The 19,415-nt window shown below is 46.0% G+C and overlaps 1 protein-coding gene across 14 annotated transcripts in view; it reads left to right on the top strand.

Moving 5' to 3' along the window:
• The window catches only part of LOC143766726 (scaffold attachment factor B2-like), a 593,416-nt gene that overhangs the window by 60,719 nt on the left and 513,282 nt on the right, over positions 1 to 19,415 (top strand). For all 14 annotated transcript variants that reach the window (XR_013213635.1, XR_013213632.1, XM_077254619.1 and 11 more), the window contains exons 2-3: positions 3,497 to 3,581; positions 19,000 to 19,058. Coding sequence is in view for 12 of the 14 variants with exons in the window: in XM_077254619.1 (XP_077110734.1) it covers positions 3,497 to 3,581; positions 19,000 to 19,058 (144 nt within the window). In the remaining 2 variants the exon portion in view is untranslated. The remainder of the gene's footprint in view (positions 1 to 3,496; positions 3,582 to 18,999; positions 19,059 to 19,415) is intronic.

The following is a 19,415-nucleotide window of genomic DNA, read 5'->3' on the forward strand; positions in this document are numbered from 1 at the left end:
GAAGGCTCTTCCGGGAGTGAAGGCTCATTCAGCTCTGGGGTGGGGGCCTCCTGGGCTGTTTACCAGGATTTGGTTTTCCAGATTGTAAGGCCACAACCTGGTCATCTTTGCACTCCTTTGCGAGTTTTTATGGGGTTCATACCCTTGCCTCGTCTGACGCAGGCCTGGGAAGAAAGGTGCTGCAAGCGGCGGTTTTGCATCGGCTGACCTGAGTCCATTTATTCGATTAATCTTCCTGTTTCCCACCCTAGGGACTGCTTTAAGACCTCCCATTGTTACCTGTACCCCAATGAAGCGATAAAGAAAAAGGGATTTTTGGTACTCACCGTAAAATCTTTCTTGGAGCCTTCATTGGGTGACACAGCACCCTCCCTAACTGTTTGTACCATTATTTGGTCTATGTGCCTTCGTTGTTGGATTGGTACGTATGTTGAGTTTTTTGGTTGCTTCTCCTACTGCTCTAACACTAACTAACTGAGGTACTTTGTGCCTGTCGGTGAGTGTATACTGCGGAGGAGGAGCTATTTTCCTTTTTTGCAGTGTCAGCCTCCTAGCGACAGCAGCATGCACCCATGGTTACCTGTGTCCCCCAATGAAGGCTACAAGAAAGATTTTACGGTGAGTACCAAAAATCCCTCTTTCTCACACATGACTTGGTGAATATAGATCTTTTTTGTCTTATACCTCCATCGTATCTTCAGTCTGCATCCAATAGATATGTAATGACGCCAACTACCTTACCACTAAGAACATAAGTGTTTTTTAGAGGAAATACATAGGAGACTCGGTAAAGATATCAAAATACGTAGTTTATTAACAAAAATATTAGTAACATTTAAAACATAACTGGTACAGACCCAAACCCAACAGCACATTTTACTCAATATTATCTTGCCATGCCATATGTCCAATATCAAAATAGGCAGCAAAATTGGTTCCGCATGTGGCCAACTTCAACAGTTGACCACAGCGGGTGATGCTGGTAATCTGGCAATGGGTTTGCAACTGGTTCATCCAGTTCAATGATGGGTCGTTCATTAGCCATTATTTAATTGTGGAGAACCCCACAGACTTTGACCACCTCATCGACTGTCTCCATTTTTAGATTAATGGCTGTCGCAAGAATGTGCCATTTTGAGACAAGAAGGTACACTCCACTGTTATTCGGGCCCTGGTCAGTCTGTAGTTAAAAATCCTTTTAGTGTGGTTAAAGTCCCGACTGGGATATGGCTTCCGTAGGTTTTCACACATCTGAAAAGCCTCATTCCCAACTATAACAAATGGCATCAGTGGGCCTTAAGTGTTGGGGAGAGGTCGTGGCAGGGGAAAATTTAATTTTTTGCCATATACATGTCGGCCCATATCCAAGTTCTTGAAAGTCTGTGAGTCATTGCCAGGGCCAAAAGCTCCAATGTCCGCATCTGCTATTGCCATGAGCACTACAGAAAAATATTTTTTGTAGTTAAAGTACTCCGAACCAATTCTGGTGGGTTTGATAATGCGTATGTGCTTTCCATCCACCGCTCCCAAACAGTTGGGGAAACCACACACACTCCAGAATTTTTCATCAATTTCCATTCACTTGTCTGCGGTGGGTAGGGGGATAACTTCATCCCGGAGAACGTTCAACAAAGCCCGGCAGGTGTCCGCAACTATTCCAGACGAGGTGGAAATTCCAAGCCGGTACTAAAAGTGGAGCGTTGATGAGCTCTCTCCGGTAGCCAGAAATCTGAAATAAAATAATAAAAAAAAAATTACGAACAATTATATTTATGGTGGTGTTTAGCTATAGACATAAAGGAAAATACAAATAATACATGGCAGACCAACAATAATTATGACTGGCATTTGTTTAGAATTATTACGTACCTTAATGTGACCAGGAGACTTTCCTCTGCAGGAATCACTCTACAGAGCTGGGTGTCCTGTCTCCGGATGGCTCTTTGGACACGACCAACCAAATCCCGAAAAGAGTCTTGAGACATCCTGGTATATTCCGGGAGTTTGTCCGGGTTGGCATTAACAAGCGTGTGGTAGGCTCCACGGCTCTCCCCGAGTTCAATAATGGGGTGTCTCCTAAAACGCCTACGCCGTGTCCTTCTGTCGTTCTCTATTAGTTGTTTGTAAGCAAACGCACAGGCAAGAAACAGCTTGATACTTAAATCCAGGTTGAAATAAAAGCTCTACATGCGAAGATCCATCATGACACAGGATACAGTAGCAAAATCTGTAGATTTCAGCAGTCCAAGGGTCTATATAAAGATATCCCATAATACCCGCCCACTGTAGTCCCATTGGCGGTGTCTGTTTCTCTAGATTTTTCTCCTGTTAAATTTTCCACCATGCGTGTGAAAACACAGCGTTTTTTTTAACCGCATGCGTTACCTTATGCGTCTAAAAAAAACCCGCTGCGTTTGCACGTGGTTTATCGTGCGTTTCAGTTTGCGGTTATTCTACCGCAAATGTGAAACTAGTCTTAGTGTTAAGTATTGTTTATAGCTGTTCTTTGACTTGCTATCCTGCCAGCTATTATTCAAGTTATCTTTTTACTTTTGCACTCTGTCTACCTTTTTGATATTTTGCATGGACACGTGATTGGAGGATCTTGTGCATTCAACCCATTGTTTATGGGATATGAAACACATCTGCACCTTCATTACTTTTATGTGATTATGCATCTTGTTTTTTTTTTTTTTTTTCAACTTGTACTTTAATTAGGGTAAACTTGCTCATGGAGTCCATCATCAAGTACTACTGCACTTTTTGTCCATGTTTACATGCTCTGTTTGATATATGCCCCATAATCCATCTCTGGCACCGCTAACAACCATATCACAGGTTGTGTGTGTGTGTGTGGTTTTGGCAGGCCATATTAGGCTCATATTGTAAATGTTTTTAATCAGCTTGCTTTGTCATGTGATGTCAATCATGTTGCAAAAACATTTCTTGCGTATGTATATGTGTATATAGAATATACACAAAAATTTATCTTTGATCAGTTTCTGCATACCTCTTTCCTATTTTTCCTTTAGGCTATGTTCCCACGGTTAGGAAACGCTGCGTACATCCGCAGCGTCCAACCCGCAGTGGCCAAATGTTACAGCATAGTGGGTGGGATTTGAAGAAATTCCATCTCCATTATGCGTGCAGCCTCTGGCTTACATGCGTAGACGGACATTCGGCATGTCTTTCCAGACCCTTCAGTTTCCGCAAGTTAAATTTCCCATCCCATGTATTGGGTACGGTGTATCTGCACGGTTCAGTGAACACATGCGGAATCGCCTACGTTCAATAGCCGGCAGTGCTTTGGATGGAGCGGACATGTGCTGTGTCCAAAGCGCTGCCGGTTACTGACCGTGGGAACGTACACTTATGCATTTATTGTATGCATCAGGATGATCCCAATTGTGTTATTACTCAGGTGTTGCCCACTCCTTTTTTATATTTTGCATATTTTTAATAAGGTGAAGATTTTAATTCTGATATTTTTTTATAGGCTATTGAGGAAGAAGGTGGAAATCCAGAGGAAATATTTATAACTTCGGAGATATCTAAAAGGACACCAAAGCGAAATGGAAGAGGTTTGTGTAAAAAAAAAAAAAAAAAAAAAGTACAGCTTCCTGTAATAATGTATTTACTTAAGGTTTTGTTTTCGAAATCAACACCCTCACACTGCCCATACAATCAGCAAGATAACCCATTAAGTATGTAGACCTACAAATGTGGTGTTTTTTTTTTTTTTTTATGCAACCTGCTCTTGAGGCAGTAAGAAATTTGCTTCAAAAAAGCATGTTTTTGCCTGTTTCTTTTGCTGAGTTTTTGTCATTCTAAGACTTTCACTCTAGCGTCGGTACAGGGCCGTCGCCATGCGTTGGCCCGACGTACCGACGCATGCTGTGAAATAAAAGCACAACGGAGGCAGCGGATGCAGTTTTTCAATGCATCCGCTGCCCCATTCTTATGTGCGCGGTTGGAAATGGCGGACACGACGCACAAAAAAAAGTTACTTGTAACTTTTTTTGTGCCGACGGTCCGCCAAAACACGACGCGACGGATGCGACGTGTGGTCATAAGTCGCTAATGCAAGCCTATGGAGAAAAAAACGCATCCTGCGGGCAACTTTGCAGGATGCGGTTTTTCTCCAAAACGACGCATTGCGACGTACAGCAAGCGACGCTAGTGTGAAAGTAGCCTAAATTTGTCTCTTATGCATGCTGATAAAAGGTTAATGCCCCTTTAAAAATAAAATAATCTGATTCTTCTTACTGGGGCGGCAGAGACTCAATACTGACAAGTGACCTGTTCATGTAAGTGTTACTGTATTTTTGGGACTAGAAGATGCACATTTTTCCTCCTCAAAATGGGAGGCGCGTCTAATAGTCCGGATGTACCTGTTCTGGCTGTAGATGGGAAGGCGGGGGGAGCGGTGGCGGCAGAGCATCAGGTCACAGGAGGCAGGAGGCGGCTGCCTCAGCTAACGCTTGTGCCCACTGCCAAAAAGAAATGAATATTCACTACTCTCCACGCTCATGGGTGTGCAGAGCATTAAATAATTTCTCTTTAATAGCGGACACGCTGTTGGCTGCAGATGCTGGCTTCCTGCAGCTGCCTGACGTTCATGTGTGCTCGCTACTTAAGGGAATGAATATTCACTGCTCTCCACAGCCTTAGGCCGGCGTCACACTGGCGAGTTTTACGGACGTAAGAGCGCAGAAATTACGTCCGTAAAACTCGCAAAATAAACGGCACAATTATTCTCAATGGGGCTGCTCCTATCAGCCGTATATTACAGATCAGTATTATACGGCTTTCTACGGCCGTACAAAATCGCAGCATGCTGCGTTTGTCAGCGCATTGTGCAAAAAAATCGCCAATGAAAGTCTATGGGGGTGAGAAAAATACGGATTCCACACGGACCAGCAGTGTGACTTGCGAGAAATACGCAGCGGTGTTAGTGAAGAGTCGGTAATTCAATTGCCGGCTTTTCATTTCTCCTGCACAAACCCGACAGGATATGAGACATGGTTTACATATAGTAAACCATCTCATATCCCCTTTTTTTTTTGCATATTCCACACTACTAATGTTAGTAGTGTGTATGTGCAAAATTTCAGCGCTGTAGCTGCTAAAATAAAGGGTTAAATGGCGGAAAAAATTGACGTGGGCTCCCGCGCAATTTTCTCCGCCAGAATGGTAAAGCCAGTGACTGACGGCAGATATTAATAGCCAGGAGAGGGTCCATGGTTATTGGCCCCTCCGTGGCTAAAAACATCTGCCCCCAGCCACCCCAGAAAAGGCACATCTGGAAGATGCGCCTGTTCTGGCACTTGGCCACTCTCTTCCCACTCCCTGTAGCGGTGGGCTATGGGGTAATGAAGGGTTAATGCCACCTTGCTATTGTAAGGTGACATTAAGCCAGATTAATAATGGAGAGGTGTCAATTATGACACCTATCCATTATTAATCCAATTGTTTGAAAGGGTTAAAAAACACACACACATGATTTAAAAGTATTTTAATGAAATAAACACAGCGGTTGTTTTAATATTTTATTGCGCTCTCAATCCATTTGCAGGCCCTCGCTTGGCAAAATAATAAATGCACAAGATACATACCCTCAGCTGAACCGTCACGTCCCACGATGTAATCCATCTGAAGGGGTTAAAATAATTTACAAGCAGGAGCCCTGCTAATGCAGCTGTGTGCTTGTAATTCCCCGGCGAATGAATGAAATGTAGGTCATTGACCTACATTTCCTTCAGTCGCGGTGATGCGCCCCCTGGTGGATGTCCTCATATGACCTGGAGCGTGGGAAAAAGTTCCCAGGCTGCAGTTCATGAGAACATCCAGCAGGGGCGCATCACCGCGACTGAATGTAAGTATAGATCACTCTGCTTTCCTTTCAGCACCCGGGGATTACAGACACGAGCGAGTGGTTTATCGCAGCTCGTGCCTGTAATATTAGTTAACCCCTTCAGATGGATTACCTCGTGGGACGTGATTGGACATCAGAAGGTATGTATCTTGTGCGTTTATTATTTTGCCAAGCGAGGGCCTGCAAATGGATTGAGAGAGCAATAAAATATTAAAACAACCGCTGTGTTTATTTCATTAAAATACTTTTAAATCGTGTGTGTGTGTTTTTTAACCCTTTCAAACAATTGGATTAATAATGGATACGTGTCATAATTGACGCCTCTCCATTATTAATCTGGCTTAATGTCACCTTTCAATAGCAAGGTGGCATTAACCCTTCATTACCCCATAGCCCACTGCTACACGGGAGTGGGAAGAGAGTGGCCAAGTGCCAGAATAGGCGCATCTTCCAGATGTGCCTTTTCTGGGGTGGCTGGGGGCAGATGTTTGTAGCCACGGGGGGGCCAATAACCATGGACCCTCTCCTGGCTATTAATATCTGCCGTCAGTCACTGGCTTTACCACTCTGGCGGAGAAAATTGCGCGGGAGCCCACGCCAATTTTTTCCGCGATTTAACCCTTTATTTTAGCAGCTACAGCGCTGAAATTTTGCACATACACACTACTAACATTAGTAGTGTGGAATATGCAAAAAAAAAAGGGGATATGAGATGGTTTACTGTATGTAAACCATGTCTCATATCCTGTCGGGTTTGTGCAGGAGAAATGAGAAGCCGGCAATTGAATTACCGGCTTTTCACAGATATCGCGCTGAAGTAAATATAAATACAGAATATATATATATATATATATATATATATGTGTCTCAATGATATATATATATATATATATATATATATATATATATATATATATATATATATATATATATATATATATATATATATATATATATATATATATATATATATACCCGAACATTTGAGCACATAAATCCATTAGATGTCGGTTTTGCAAGCCTGCGCGAAAATCTCGCAGTACGGATGCCATACGGATTACATACGGAGGATGCCATGCGCAAAATACGCTGACACACCCTGACTACGGATCAATATTTTGGGAACATTTCTCCGTATTACGGCCGTAGTACGGACGTATAATACGTGGCGTAATGTCTTACGCCAAGTGTGACGCCGGCCTTGGGCTTAGAGAGCAGTGAATATTCATCTTTAACAGCGGGCTCAGTAGCAGCAGCCGCCTGCTTCCTGTAGGTGCCAGGCGATCACGTGTACCAGCTGTTAAAGAGAAATGAATATTCACTGCTCTCCATACCCATGGGAGTGGAGAGCAGTGAATATTCATTCCCTTTAGTAGCAGGCACACATGAACGTCGGCTGCAGAAAGCCTGCAGCTAACGCAATGCCCGCTATTAAAGATCAGTGAATATTCACTGCTCCACACACTCATAGCCGTGGTGTGGTGAGCAGTGCGTATTCCAGCAGCTGTCCTCTGCTTGTATGCAGCGCATGACGTCACTGCCATGCGCTGCTTACAAGCATAAATCTGCTGCTGACGTCCGAACAGTGCGCTGTGAGGGAGCACAGGGAAGGTAAGTAGAATGGATTGTTTTGTAAAAATAATTATCTATCAGGATAGGGAATATTGGTACAAAACTGACCACTATTTTTTTTTTCACTTTTTTCCCTTTTTTTTTTCTACTCTAAAACCTAGGTGCGTCTTATGTCCGGTGCATCTTTTGTAGTCCGAAAAATACAGTACAGTCGCCTTACTATCGCCTAATTTATAACAGTGAGGAAACATTATGTCCCATTGAAAGGGCAAAGAGGAATAAGCGTTATGGTTCCAAATAATGTGAACTGATGTCACTTCATATTATGGTTTTGTAGTCACTGCTTTAGGTTTGCAGCCACCTTATTACTGGTTTTTAACCCCTTAATGTCCAATGACTGACAGTCGCCCCACTCAAAATAAAACTATAAAAAAAATCAAATGTACACATTTGGTATAGGAGCTTTCAGAATTGCCTGATCTGTCAATATATGAAAAGAATTTAATCCAATTTGTAAATGGTGTAGCGAGGAAAAAAAATCGAAAAGCCATAATTAATTGATTAATCTCTGCGGCGTTGCAATGAAATGCAGTAACAGTTGATCAAAAGAACATATCTGCATCAAAGTGGTATATTTTAAAAACGACAGTTTGGCGTACAAAAAATAAGCCCTCACCTGACCTGTGATCTCGAAAAATGGAGACGCTGCGAGTCTTGGAAAATGGCAATTTTTTTTTTTTTTTTTACAAACGTTTAAATTTTTTTTTTTCACCAGTTAGACTCCAAACATGTCTAGGTTATTTTTTATCTATGAACTCGTAATGACCTGGAGAATCATAATGGCAGGTCAATTTTTTAGCATTTAGTGAATGTAGTAAAAAAGCAAAATAAAAAAACAGTGTGGGATTTCACTTTTTTTGCAATTTCACCGCACTTGGAATTTTCTCCCCATTTTCTATTACACGACATGGTAAAACCAATGATGTCGATCAAAAGTACAACTCGTCCCGCAAAAAGTAAGCCCTCACATGGCCATTTTGATGGAAAAATAAAAGTTATGGCTCTGGGAAGAAGGGGAGCAGTAAATGAAAAAGCAAAATCAAAAATACCCCTGGTAGTTAGGGGGTTAAAATTTATCTTTTATGATTCAATAAAGTGTTTTTTTTCTTTCTCGCTTCATTGGGGGACACAGGTAACCATGGGTGTATACTACTGTTGCTAGGAGGCTGACACTATGCAAATAAAGAAAAAATAACTCCTCCCCGGGAGTATATACCCTCAGACAGGCTCCAGGCAACTCCGTTTTTTGCTTAGTGTGTGTAGGAGGCGGACCTGGATCTAACACCAGATCCGCTTTATCTTTCCTTTTCAGGGATTTGGTGTGTTATTAATCATTTTCCCTTTCTTTTTCAGATCTCTTCTCTGGGCAACAAGGTGCAGTTTTTTTTCTCACCCTGTTTTCCCCATGTTATGAGGCTGAGAGAGCAGTGTGGTATCACCCACATCGCCCACTCTCGGACCCTCTGGGCAGGACTTCGTCCCCTGTCACCCTTATGGGTGTTTCAGGGTGACTTTGGGTGGCCAGTCCTCGCCCTTTCCCCTCCTCATCCCTCTCCTCTGAGTGGGCTGAGAGGAAGACGGTGGTCACCTTCGGCGACCTCCCCCCTTTTTAAGGAAGGAGGATCCCCTCTTCCAGGACCCTTCCAACCCTCCAAGGGCTCCTGACGCGATCCTCAACTAGAAAAACGGCTCTTCAATCATGTAGTTCTCCCCACCAACACCCTCGCCGCCAGCCCGTAGCGCAGCGCTCGCCACCTTAGCGTTCTCCCACCCCAGCCCAGTCTTTTATTCAAAGTTTGCGCCTGTTTACTTCAGCGTGCGCTTTCTTTGCCTCTTTCCTCGGCAGGTTTCGTCCCGGCAGACAAAGCCCCCTCTTCGGCTTACCCAGGCCGGCTCTCCTCAGCACTGGTCATGCCTCCTCCGGATTCCAGCGCTGGCATTGGACGCGCTCTGGCTGGCCACGCCCCCTTTCAGCGTCCAACCTATCAGGCCGTCGGTTTCACTTACAGACGGCCACACCCCCTTTGGCATGCTCTATACGTGCGCCTGTTACAGCAGCCCGCGCTCACTGGTGCCTTCTCTCTGGACATCTGTCGCTTTGCGTGGCCACGAGGACCTCCTCTAGGCGGGGGGACAGAGTTTCCTGTGCTGCTGCTGATCGCTTGGTGTCTGGTAGACTTTTCTATACATCTCCCCCGGCTTGTACTTCCCTAGCATCATCGCCTTTCGGTGTCCTGCTTCAGGTATCATTCACTCTCTACCTATGCCCAACCCCACAGGGGCCCCCGGCTATATCCCAACGGTGATTCACTATGCTTGTGCCCGCTGTAAGAAAAAGTGGGCTTCAGGCTAGCCATCTCCGTTCTGTCCATCCTGCAGTCCTTCTATCATGTCCGTCCCTCAGGAAGCCCCTAATGCTTGGGATGAGTGCAATCCCCCTCCCCCGGAGTGGGCTGTTGCTATGTCTATCAGTCTCTGACTTGACTAAAGTGTCTAAGTCCCTGGTTCAGGTTCTGGAATGTATTCCGCTTCTGACTACTGTCACCAGTGCCACGAATGCCTCACATGGCGATTCGCTCGCACCTGACAAAGACCCTCACAGGGGCAGAATTGACATAAGATCCAGGAAGAGGACTCTGTCTAGCTCCTCATCCAGCTCATCGGACCCCACTGCGTCATCTAGAATACCCCTCTCTACCTGTTCCCCCTCCTCGCAGGTGGACGACGGGTCAGATGTAGCTTCTCAGTAGGAGTCTGACTCGGATGCAGATCAGACCTCCGGGACGCAGGAAATGGTTGATAGCCTTATTTTAGCTATTATTCAAACGCTTGATCTCAAGGAGGAAGAGACAATCTCTCATGACATCTCCGTTTCATTCAAACGGATGAAACGTCCCTCTAGAATTTTTCCCAATCACAAAGAGTTTGACAACACTACCTCTAGACACTGGGAACATGCCGGTAAGCGCTTTCCAGGAACAAAACGTCTGGACATTCTATACCCTTTTGATTCAGAGCTTGTTACCAAATGGTCCGAATCTCCTAAGGTAGATCCACCTGTCTAGATTGACCTCGCAGACAGTGTTGTCCATTCTTGACGCGGCGTCTCTAAAGGATCCTACGGATAGGCAAATTGAGGCTTTACCAAATCAGCCTTTGAAGCTTCTGGCACTTCTGCCCCAATTTTGCCTTTTCTTGGGTGGCAAAAGCTGTATCAGCCTGGGCCAAGATCCTGCGTAGAGGCATTGTAGCGTTGGCTCCTGCTGAGGAGCTAGCGGATTTAGCGGATCAGATTGAATGTCTCCCTGGATGCGGCTGCTTGCTCCGCAAGGGCAAAAAGCAACACTGTTGCCATTCGCCGAGTCCTTTGGCTGAAGGTGTGGCACGCAGACCCCGCTTCTAAAAAATCCCTCAGCGGTCTGCCTTTCCAAGGATCCAGGCTCTTTGGCACACAGCTAGACCAAATGATCTCGGATGCCACTGGTGTTAAGAGCACTTCTCTGCCGCAATCTAAGCCTAGGCGTCCCTTCAATCGAAAAGGACCCCAGTCCTTTTCCCCCTTTCGGTCTTTCACCTCCTCACGTGGTGCCTCTCAGCAAGACCTGTCTTCCACTCAAGGGGAATGTAGGAAGCCTTCCTTCAGGCTTACCCCTCGCTGGAGAGCTAAAAGCCGCTCCTCTAAACCTTCCGGATCTCGTGGCCACAGATTTTCTTTGAAATGACGGGTCACCCCCACCTGGAAATCTTTTCAGGGTGGGAGGCAGGCTTCTGTTCACAGAGGCTTGGTTATCGGTGGTCGACAACACCTGGGTCATGGAGGTTGTGACTTCGGGCTACAAAATAGAATTTTCTTCGCATCCAGAAAGACTTTTCTACCTCTCTCGTCCACCCAAACAGCCCTCCCATGCCCCAGAGCTTCTTCAAGCCGTCGCTTCCCTCCTCGACTCAGGGTTAATTGTCCCAGTTCCTTAACGCAAGTGGTTTTCTGGTTTTTACTCAAATCTGTTCGTAGTTCAAAAAAAAAGACTGCTCTCTCCGCCCGATTTTGGATTTCAAGCAGTTGAACCGCCACCTCTGGATTCTGCACTTCAAGATGGAGTCACTGCGCTCGGTGATCACTTCCATAGAACCAGGAAAATTTCTGTGCTCGGTGGACATTCAGGATGCGTACTTACACATTCCGATTTGTGTACATCATCAGAGGTTCCTTCGTTTTGCGATCCTAGAGCAACATTATCAATTCACAGCTCTCCCGTTCGGCCTGGCATCCTCTCCCCAGGGTCTCTACAAAGGTAATGGCGGCGGTCATGGTCATCCTTCGATCGAAGGGGATTATGAGGATCCCCGATCTCGACTACCTCCTTGTCAAGGGTCCGTCTCTCCGGGACTGCGGTCAGAGTCTCCAGATCACTCTGGACACTCCAATCCGTCTCGGTTGGATAATCAACAAACAGAAATCCACCTTGACTCGAACCCAACGTCTCAAATTCCTGGGCATGGATTTCAACACCATTCAAGCCCAGGTCTTCCTCCCAAAGGAGAAGTTCCTTTCTCTTCGGCAGGGCATCAAAGCCCTAAAGCGCTCTGCCCCTCTACCTCTAAGGCTCGGCATGAGGGTTCTAGGGAAGATGGTCACATCCATGGAATCAGTACCTTATGCTCAGTTCCACTCTCGCCCTCTCCAGCTGGCTCTTCTATCTGCTTGGGACAGGAGTCCACTTTCCTTAAACCGCCCAGTTTGCCTCCCTCTCAATGTGAGGCAATCCCTCACTTGGTGGACGCTATCCACCTCCATTCTTCGCGGGAGGTCATTCCTTCCCCTCCGCTGGCAGGTAATCGCCACAGACGCCAGTCTCCAGGGGTGGGGTGCGGTCTTTCTCCATTTCACAGCTCACGGCCGCTGGAACGTTCAAGAGACACGTCTTCCGATCAATCTCTTGGAGATCAGGGCAATCTTCCTGGCCCTCCTCCGTTGGCAGTCCCTCCTCAAAGGAAAACCGGTCCGCATTCAGTCGGACAATGCCACGTCTGTGGCTTACATAAACCACCAGGGAGGGACTCACAGCAAGCAGGTCATGAGGTAGGTGGCAAAGATTCTACGGGGGGCGGAGAACCACGTTCCCTCCATATCAGCCGTCCACATCCCAGGGGTGGACAATTGGGAAGCAGACTTCCTCAGCTGTCAGGGGCTCGTGTCAGGCGAGTGGGCTCTTCTCCCCGCCGTTTTCAACCAAATTTGTCAAAGGTGGGGCGTTCCGGATGTCGACCTTATGGCCTCCCGAACAAACTACAAGGTTCCCCAGTACGTGTCCACATCTTGGGATCCGATGGCCATCGGCTGTGATGCCCTCGTGATCTCGTGGGCCCAGTTTCAGATGTTTTACCTGTTTCCGCCTCTTCTCTTGATTCCAAGGGTTGTAAAAAAGATAGACAGACAGAAGTGGTTCCTGTTCTCTAAGTAGCTCCAGATTGGCCTCGGAGGGCCTGGTATGCGGAGCTAGTGAACATGCTATCGGACGTCCCCTGGAGACTTCCAGACCGTCGGGATCTTCTATCACGAGGTCCCCTCTTCCACCCGAATTCTCGGTCTCTGAATTTAATGGTATGGCCGCTGTTCTGAAAGACGCTGGTTTTTCCCATGGCGTCATCCAGACCATGATAAAAGCTAGGAAACCGGCATCTTCACATATCTACCATAGATGTTGGAAGTCCTTTTTCTCTAGTCACCTTCCACGACAGTCACCTTGGAGGATGTCTCCCCACCCTAATGGGGACAGGAAACAGGTTTAAATAACCCTCCTCTTCCTGCTATCTCCAGTGTTTTTCCTGTCCCCCAGTGGGGCATGAAGAGGTCCTGCAGGTGCTATCGTGGCCCGTGAACGGAGCACCTGGAACCCGCCGGGTAGCCGAGGTCGGGCGGTGTTCCTCTTGTCCTCCACGGGCTGTGCCAGTCTCCATCTTCAAGGTTGGACTCGGGCCCTCCTTCCAGCCCCTCCCGCGCCTCTGTTAGGGGGAAAGCGGGGCGGTGACATGCTGCCGGGGTCCTCTCTGAGCTCCCCGGTGTCGTCCTCCTCCGGCGTTCGAGCGGCGTTCCGGGTTCGCGCGCGCCGGATGTGACGTCAGCACACTTCCGGTTCGCAGCCTGGGGCTCCACGCTGGAACGCAAGCAGTCTCCTGCGTTCCATGGGGGCAAGGAATCGCCGGCATGTTAGGGTTGTTTCAGAGCCTCCCTACGGACCAAAGGGGAGGAGCACAAAATTAACGCTGGGTACCTCGATGTCTAAATATCATGGTCAGGGGCCTCCCGGTAAGACGCTGTCTCCCTGTTTCTGTGTGATTGTATACAGCTTGACCATGGACGGCGACAAACCCTCTGCTCCATCTGCAGATCCCAGCATTCACCCTCCTGCTGTGAGTAGCTGGGCTCATCCCTTTACTGTTCAGCCATATTTAAAATGGGTCACTTAGTATACCACTCTCTCTTTTAGGGAGTAAAGGTCTCTGCCCCAAAGAACAAACCCAGCCGCAAGTGTGGTGTTTGTGGCTCCCGGCTACCTTCCGCCTACAAGACCCTGTGTCAACCCTGTACGGATGACGTATTACGTGCTGAAGAGCCCTCCCTCCTGGACAGCATAAAAACTTTGATTAAACAGGAGGTACAATCCTCCATGGCGGCCTTCTCCCAACCCCAAGTGTCGCATCCTCCTCCTAAAAAGAGGAAAATGGCCCCAATTGATACTGATTCGGACTCTGGTGAGTTCCTTTCCTCTGAGTCAGACGATAATTTATGAGAATGAGGGCTCCACATCCACCCCTAAACCTGATGGAAAGAAATATTCCTTTTCCTCTGAGGATATGGATGAGCTGGTCTCCATAGTAAGAAGCACCATGGGGGTTGAGTAAGTGGAGAAAAAACATTACGTGCAGGATGAAATGTTTGGGGGCCTGAAACCCAAAACTAAAAAAGGGTTTCCTATTCACGAGAATGTTCAAAATCTTATTTTCCAAGAGTGGGCTTCCCCAGAGAAGGGCCTTAGCGTTCCTTCAGACTTTGAAAACCGTTTTCCCCTAGAAGGTGACCGTTCTATTTGGGAGGTTCCTAGAGTGGACGTTCGGGTCTCTAAGGTCACCAAAAAGACGTCTCTCCCATTTTGTGGACTCCTCAGATCCAATGGATCGAAAAATAGAGAGCCACCTAAAGAAGTCCTGGGAGTCCTCTACAAACCACCTTAAAGCAAATATTGCATCTGCCCTGGTCCCTCTGGCTTTGCAAATTAGAGGAATATCTCTCCCAGGGTACTTCCAGAGAGGAAATCCTGGACTCCCTTTCCCCTTCTTCGAAAGGCATCAGGGTTCTTAGCCAGTGCTTCAGGAGAGTCCTTTCGCGTGGCTGCTCGGTCCCTAGTCCTCTCGAACTCAGCCAGGAGAGCCCTTGGGGTGGCAACATTACCTCTAAAACTAAACTCTGCACCATCCCCTTTCAGGGTCACCATGTGTTCGGGCCAGTCTTGGATGATATCCTGGATAAGGCCTCTGATAGGAAGAAATCACTTCCTGAACAAAAGGTTGCTAGGAAGCGTTTTTTTTCGCCCCCCCCCCTTGTGACAAGTCCTCCCAGAAGGACTTTAGTGGAAAAGGTAAAACTGGTCGATGGAGCTACCCGAAAGGGGGTAGAGGCAGGAATATCCTTGTTTCTCAACAGCAACAGACTCCGGACAAACAGTGACTCTCCGGTGGGGGGCCGGCTCTCAGTTTCTCACCCAAAAGCAGTCCATATCCATGAACCAGTGGATCCTCCACACCTTACAATTCGGGCTGAAATTGGAATTCGAGAGCCCTCCCCCCGATGCCTGAGAATTATCCCGGAACAACCCCCAGACCTCCACGACTCCTTTCTCCTTCAAATTCAGAATCTCTTGTGAGAAAAAGTGATCCCCCATGTACCTCAGCAGGACTTGGGCAGAGGTCATTACTCTCGTCTATTCCTCATAAGGAAACCCTCCAGGAAAGGCAGAGTGATCATAAATTTAAAACCCTTGAACCAGTTCATCAAATATCGAAGGTTCAAAATGGAGTCAGTTAAGACGGCAATCCCACTTATCGGGTAAAACTGGGTTATGGCAACGATAGACCTGAGGGACGCCTATTATCCTGTTCCAATCCATCCGGATCACAGGAGGTTCTTCAGGTTCGCGATCTCCCACAACCACAGGATCACTCACTACCAATTCAATGTTCTTCCCTTCGGAGTATCCTCCTCCCCAAGGGTATTCTCGAAAATCATGAGAGAAGCGGTTATCTTCATGCGTCTTCAGGGAATCTGCCTTGTCCCTTACTTAGACGACCTTTAGGTCGGAGAGGACGCCATTAACCTTTACCTGAGCACTAGGGGAGGCATATAAGGCCATAATTCTATGGAGCTTATTCTCTCCTAAACAGATTCCCCTCAAGACCTGGAATAAGAATTCCCAGTGCACCCTGTCGAAAGCTTTTTCAGCATTGATCGACAGGATGCACATGGGATCTCCCCCCCTCGATCTTTTAATGAGATGGTCCGTATGGTGTTGTCTCGTGCCTCCCTCCCCGGGACAAAACCCACCTGGTCTTGATTTAAGCCCGGAAGAATTTTTGTTTGCAATAATCTTTGCGTATATTTTAACATCTAGGTTTATCAGAGATATTGGGCGATAATTATTACACAGAGAGAGGTCCTTGTCAGGTTTCGGTAGCACTGTAATGTGAGCGGTTAGGGCCTGAGGAGGAAAGGAACCCCCTGAAGAGTTACATACTGTAAGGAAGATTGGGCTTAACGATGTAGAGAACAGCTTGTAAAAACCAGCTGAATACCCATGCGGGCCAGGACTTTTCCCCTGCTTCAAGTCTTTAATAGTTTCCGACTCCTCCTCCAACATAAATTCTTTTTCTAGATCCAACACCTTATCTGCCGATAGGGGAGGTATATTATTCTGTTGTAAAAATGTGTTGATTTTGTTATGGAGTAAAGGTGTTGACATATCTTTGTAATGTCCAGCTATGTTGTATATTGCTTTATAATAGTCACTGAAGCCCAAAAGGATGTCCCTGGTGTTATTCACCTTCTTTCCTCCCTTGTCTTTAATGAAGGGGATAAATGTGTTTGGACTACGTGGATTAAGGTTTCTGGCCTAAAGCTTACCTCTTTTATTTCCAAATTGGTAAAAGCGGTTCCTGAGCCTCTCTCTAAGGCATCGTGATTTTTGATCTAGTATGGCGAGCAACTTTTGTCTTGCTGTAGATAGGTGTGCAAATGTAACAGCATTAAGGTCTCGCTTATGTTGTGTTTCTAATTTATAACAGCGTCGCTGTTTGGTCGCTGGAGAGCTGTCACACAGACCGCTCTCCAGCGATCAACTATGCCGAGGTCCCCTGGTAACCAGGGTAAACATCGGGTAACTAAGCGCAGGGCCGCGCTTAGTAACCCGATGTTTACCCTGGTTACCAGCGTAAAATCTAAAAAAAACAAACAGCACATACTTACATTCACGTCCCCCTGCGTCCACTTCCTGACTGACTGAGCGCCGTACAGTGAGAGCAGAGCGGTGACGTCACCGCTGTGCTGCTTTCACTTTCACTTTGCGGCGCTGAGTCAGAGGAGGAAGCAGACTGCAGGGGACGCAATGTGAGTATGTGCTGTTTGTTTTTTTTACATTTTACGCTAGTAACCAGGGTAAACATCGGGTAACTAAGCGCGGCCCTGCGCTTAGTAACCCGATGTTTACCCTGGTTACCAGTGTAAAATATCGCTGGTATCGTTGCTTTAGCTTTCAAACACAACGATACACAGCGATCGGACGACCAAATAAAGTTCTGGACTTTATTCAGCGACCAGCGACATCACAGCAGGATCCTGATCGCTGCTGCGTGTCAAACGAAACGATATCGCTAGCGAGGACGCTGCAACGTCACGGATTGCTAGCGATATCGTTATAATGTCGTTTCGTGTGAAGGTACCTTTAGACGTCTACTGCAGGGTTCATGGTGATGTTGAAATCACCTCCCAGTATCACAGGAGAGGAGCCAGTGGACTCCCCAAGGCGTCTCTTGCACTCTGCCCCAAAGTTCTGTTGTCCTTGATTCGGAAAATATACATTATAACCAACTGACGTGCAGCACAAGAAATTTTTAGTATAACATATCTACCATCTGGGTCTATTAAGGAATTCAAAACCTCAGGCATAAAATTTTTATGAAAAGCTATCGATACTCCCTTAAACTTGGCATATGGATTGGAACTATGATACCATTTGGGATAATATTTTGAGATACATTGTAGGATGACTCCAGTTTTAAAATGGGTCTCCTGAAGCATTAAAACCGAGATTTGCTGTTTATGCCTTGTGAATAGAACCTGTCTTCTTTTTTCAGGAACATTTAGCCCCTTAACATTAAAGGAGCAAAACTTTATTTTATCCATGATCTAGATATTTCAGAGTACAAAAAATTTTCGCTAAAAATGTTATTTATTCTTACTTCACCGTTCAGTGGTATAAAATTCTGTGAGGCACATGTGGTGTTAATATGATCAACGCACCGCTAGATGAATTAGTTGGGGAGCGTAGTTTGTAAACTGAGTTCACATACAGGGGGGTTCTGTTGTTCTGGCACCTCAGGGGCTCTGCCAATGTGACATGGCACCCTCAAACCATTCCAGCAAAATGTGAACTCCAATATGGCGCTTCTTCCCTGCTGAGCTTTGCCCTGTGCCTCCAAAAGTCGTATTCCCCCACATATGCGGTATCTGAGTAGTCTGGAGAAATTGCACTTGTTTTTCACTTGCACCTGTTACAATTACGAAAATACAAAATATGGTGCTAAACTAACATATACTTGTAGGAAAAATAGTGTCACTTGTAGGCTGTTCACACTGTTGTCACATCAGAGGCTCTCCAAATGTGACATGGCGTCTGCAAGTTGTTCCAGCAAATTTTGCATTCTAAAAGTCAAATGGTTCTCCTTCCCTTCCGAGCCCAGTGATTTACTTGTACATATGGGGTATTGGTATGCTCAAGACATTGCACACCAAATTTTTTTTTTACCCTGTTACGCTTATGGAAATAAAATTTGGGTCTAAAGTAGTTTTTTTTTTTTTTTTTTTTTATTAAAGTTAAATGTTAGTAGTTTTGTCACACATTACTGTGAAGCACCTGAAGGATTAATACTCAAAACCACATTCAAAAATGTATCAAGAGGGGTGCAGTTTTTAGATTGGTGTCACTTCTAGATATTTTTCCAACATGTAGGCCCCTCAAAGTCACTTAAAATGTGATGTGGTCCTGAAAAAAAAAAAAAAGTTTTGTAGATGTTTTATTAGTGCTATAGCATGTGAATGAAAAGCTGCAGCTTCTGTTGATGCCAATACAAATAAATGCTGTGTTTTTTGGAGGGTCTGATATTTTCTTAAAAATGTACTTGAGATGTATTAACAATTTTTTTTTTTTTTTTTCAACAACTAGTTCAAAAGCAAGAAGGAGCAGAGGATAATGGCCTGGAAGATGACTCCGGCGAAAGCCAGGTACGTTCTGAAATGTATGTGGGTAGATAGAGATAAATGGGGGGGGGGAGAGATAGAGATATATAGATATAGTATTTTCTGGTGTAAAAACGACTGGGCGTATATGACAACCCCTAACTTTTCCAGATAAAATGGATGAGGTGAGGGGGCGCCTCACCGGGAAGGTTTAAGTGAAGCAAACTGCAGGGGTATGGAATAAAGAGAGCGCAGCACTGTGCCTAGAAAAACTGAAGACAAAAGAAAAAATCCAGCTCACCATAGTTGTAGTCCCTGGAGGCTCGGAGCACGGAAACACTGTGTCAAGGCGTGAGGAATGCAGGAAATAGAAAAAAATCCAGCTCGACGAGGTGGTGAAAA

Source organism: Ranitomeya variabilis, chromosome 1 (assembly GCF_051348905.1).
Source record: "Ranitomeya variabilis isolate aRanVar5 chromosome 1, aRanVar5.hap1, whole genome shotgun sequence".
In the NCBI taxonomy this organism is placed as follows: Eukaryota; Metazoa; Chordata; class Amphibia; order Anura; family Dendrobatidae; genus Ranitomeya; species Ranitomeya variabilis.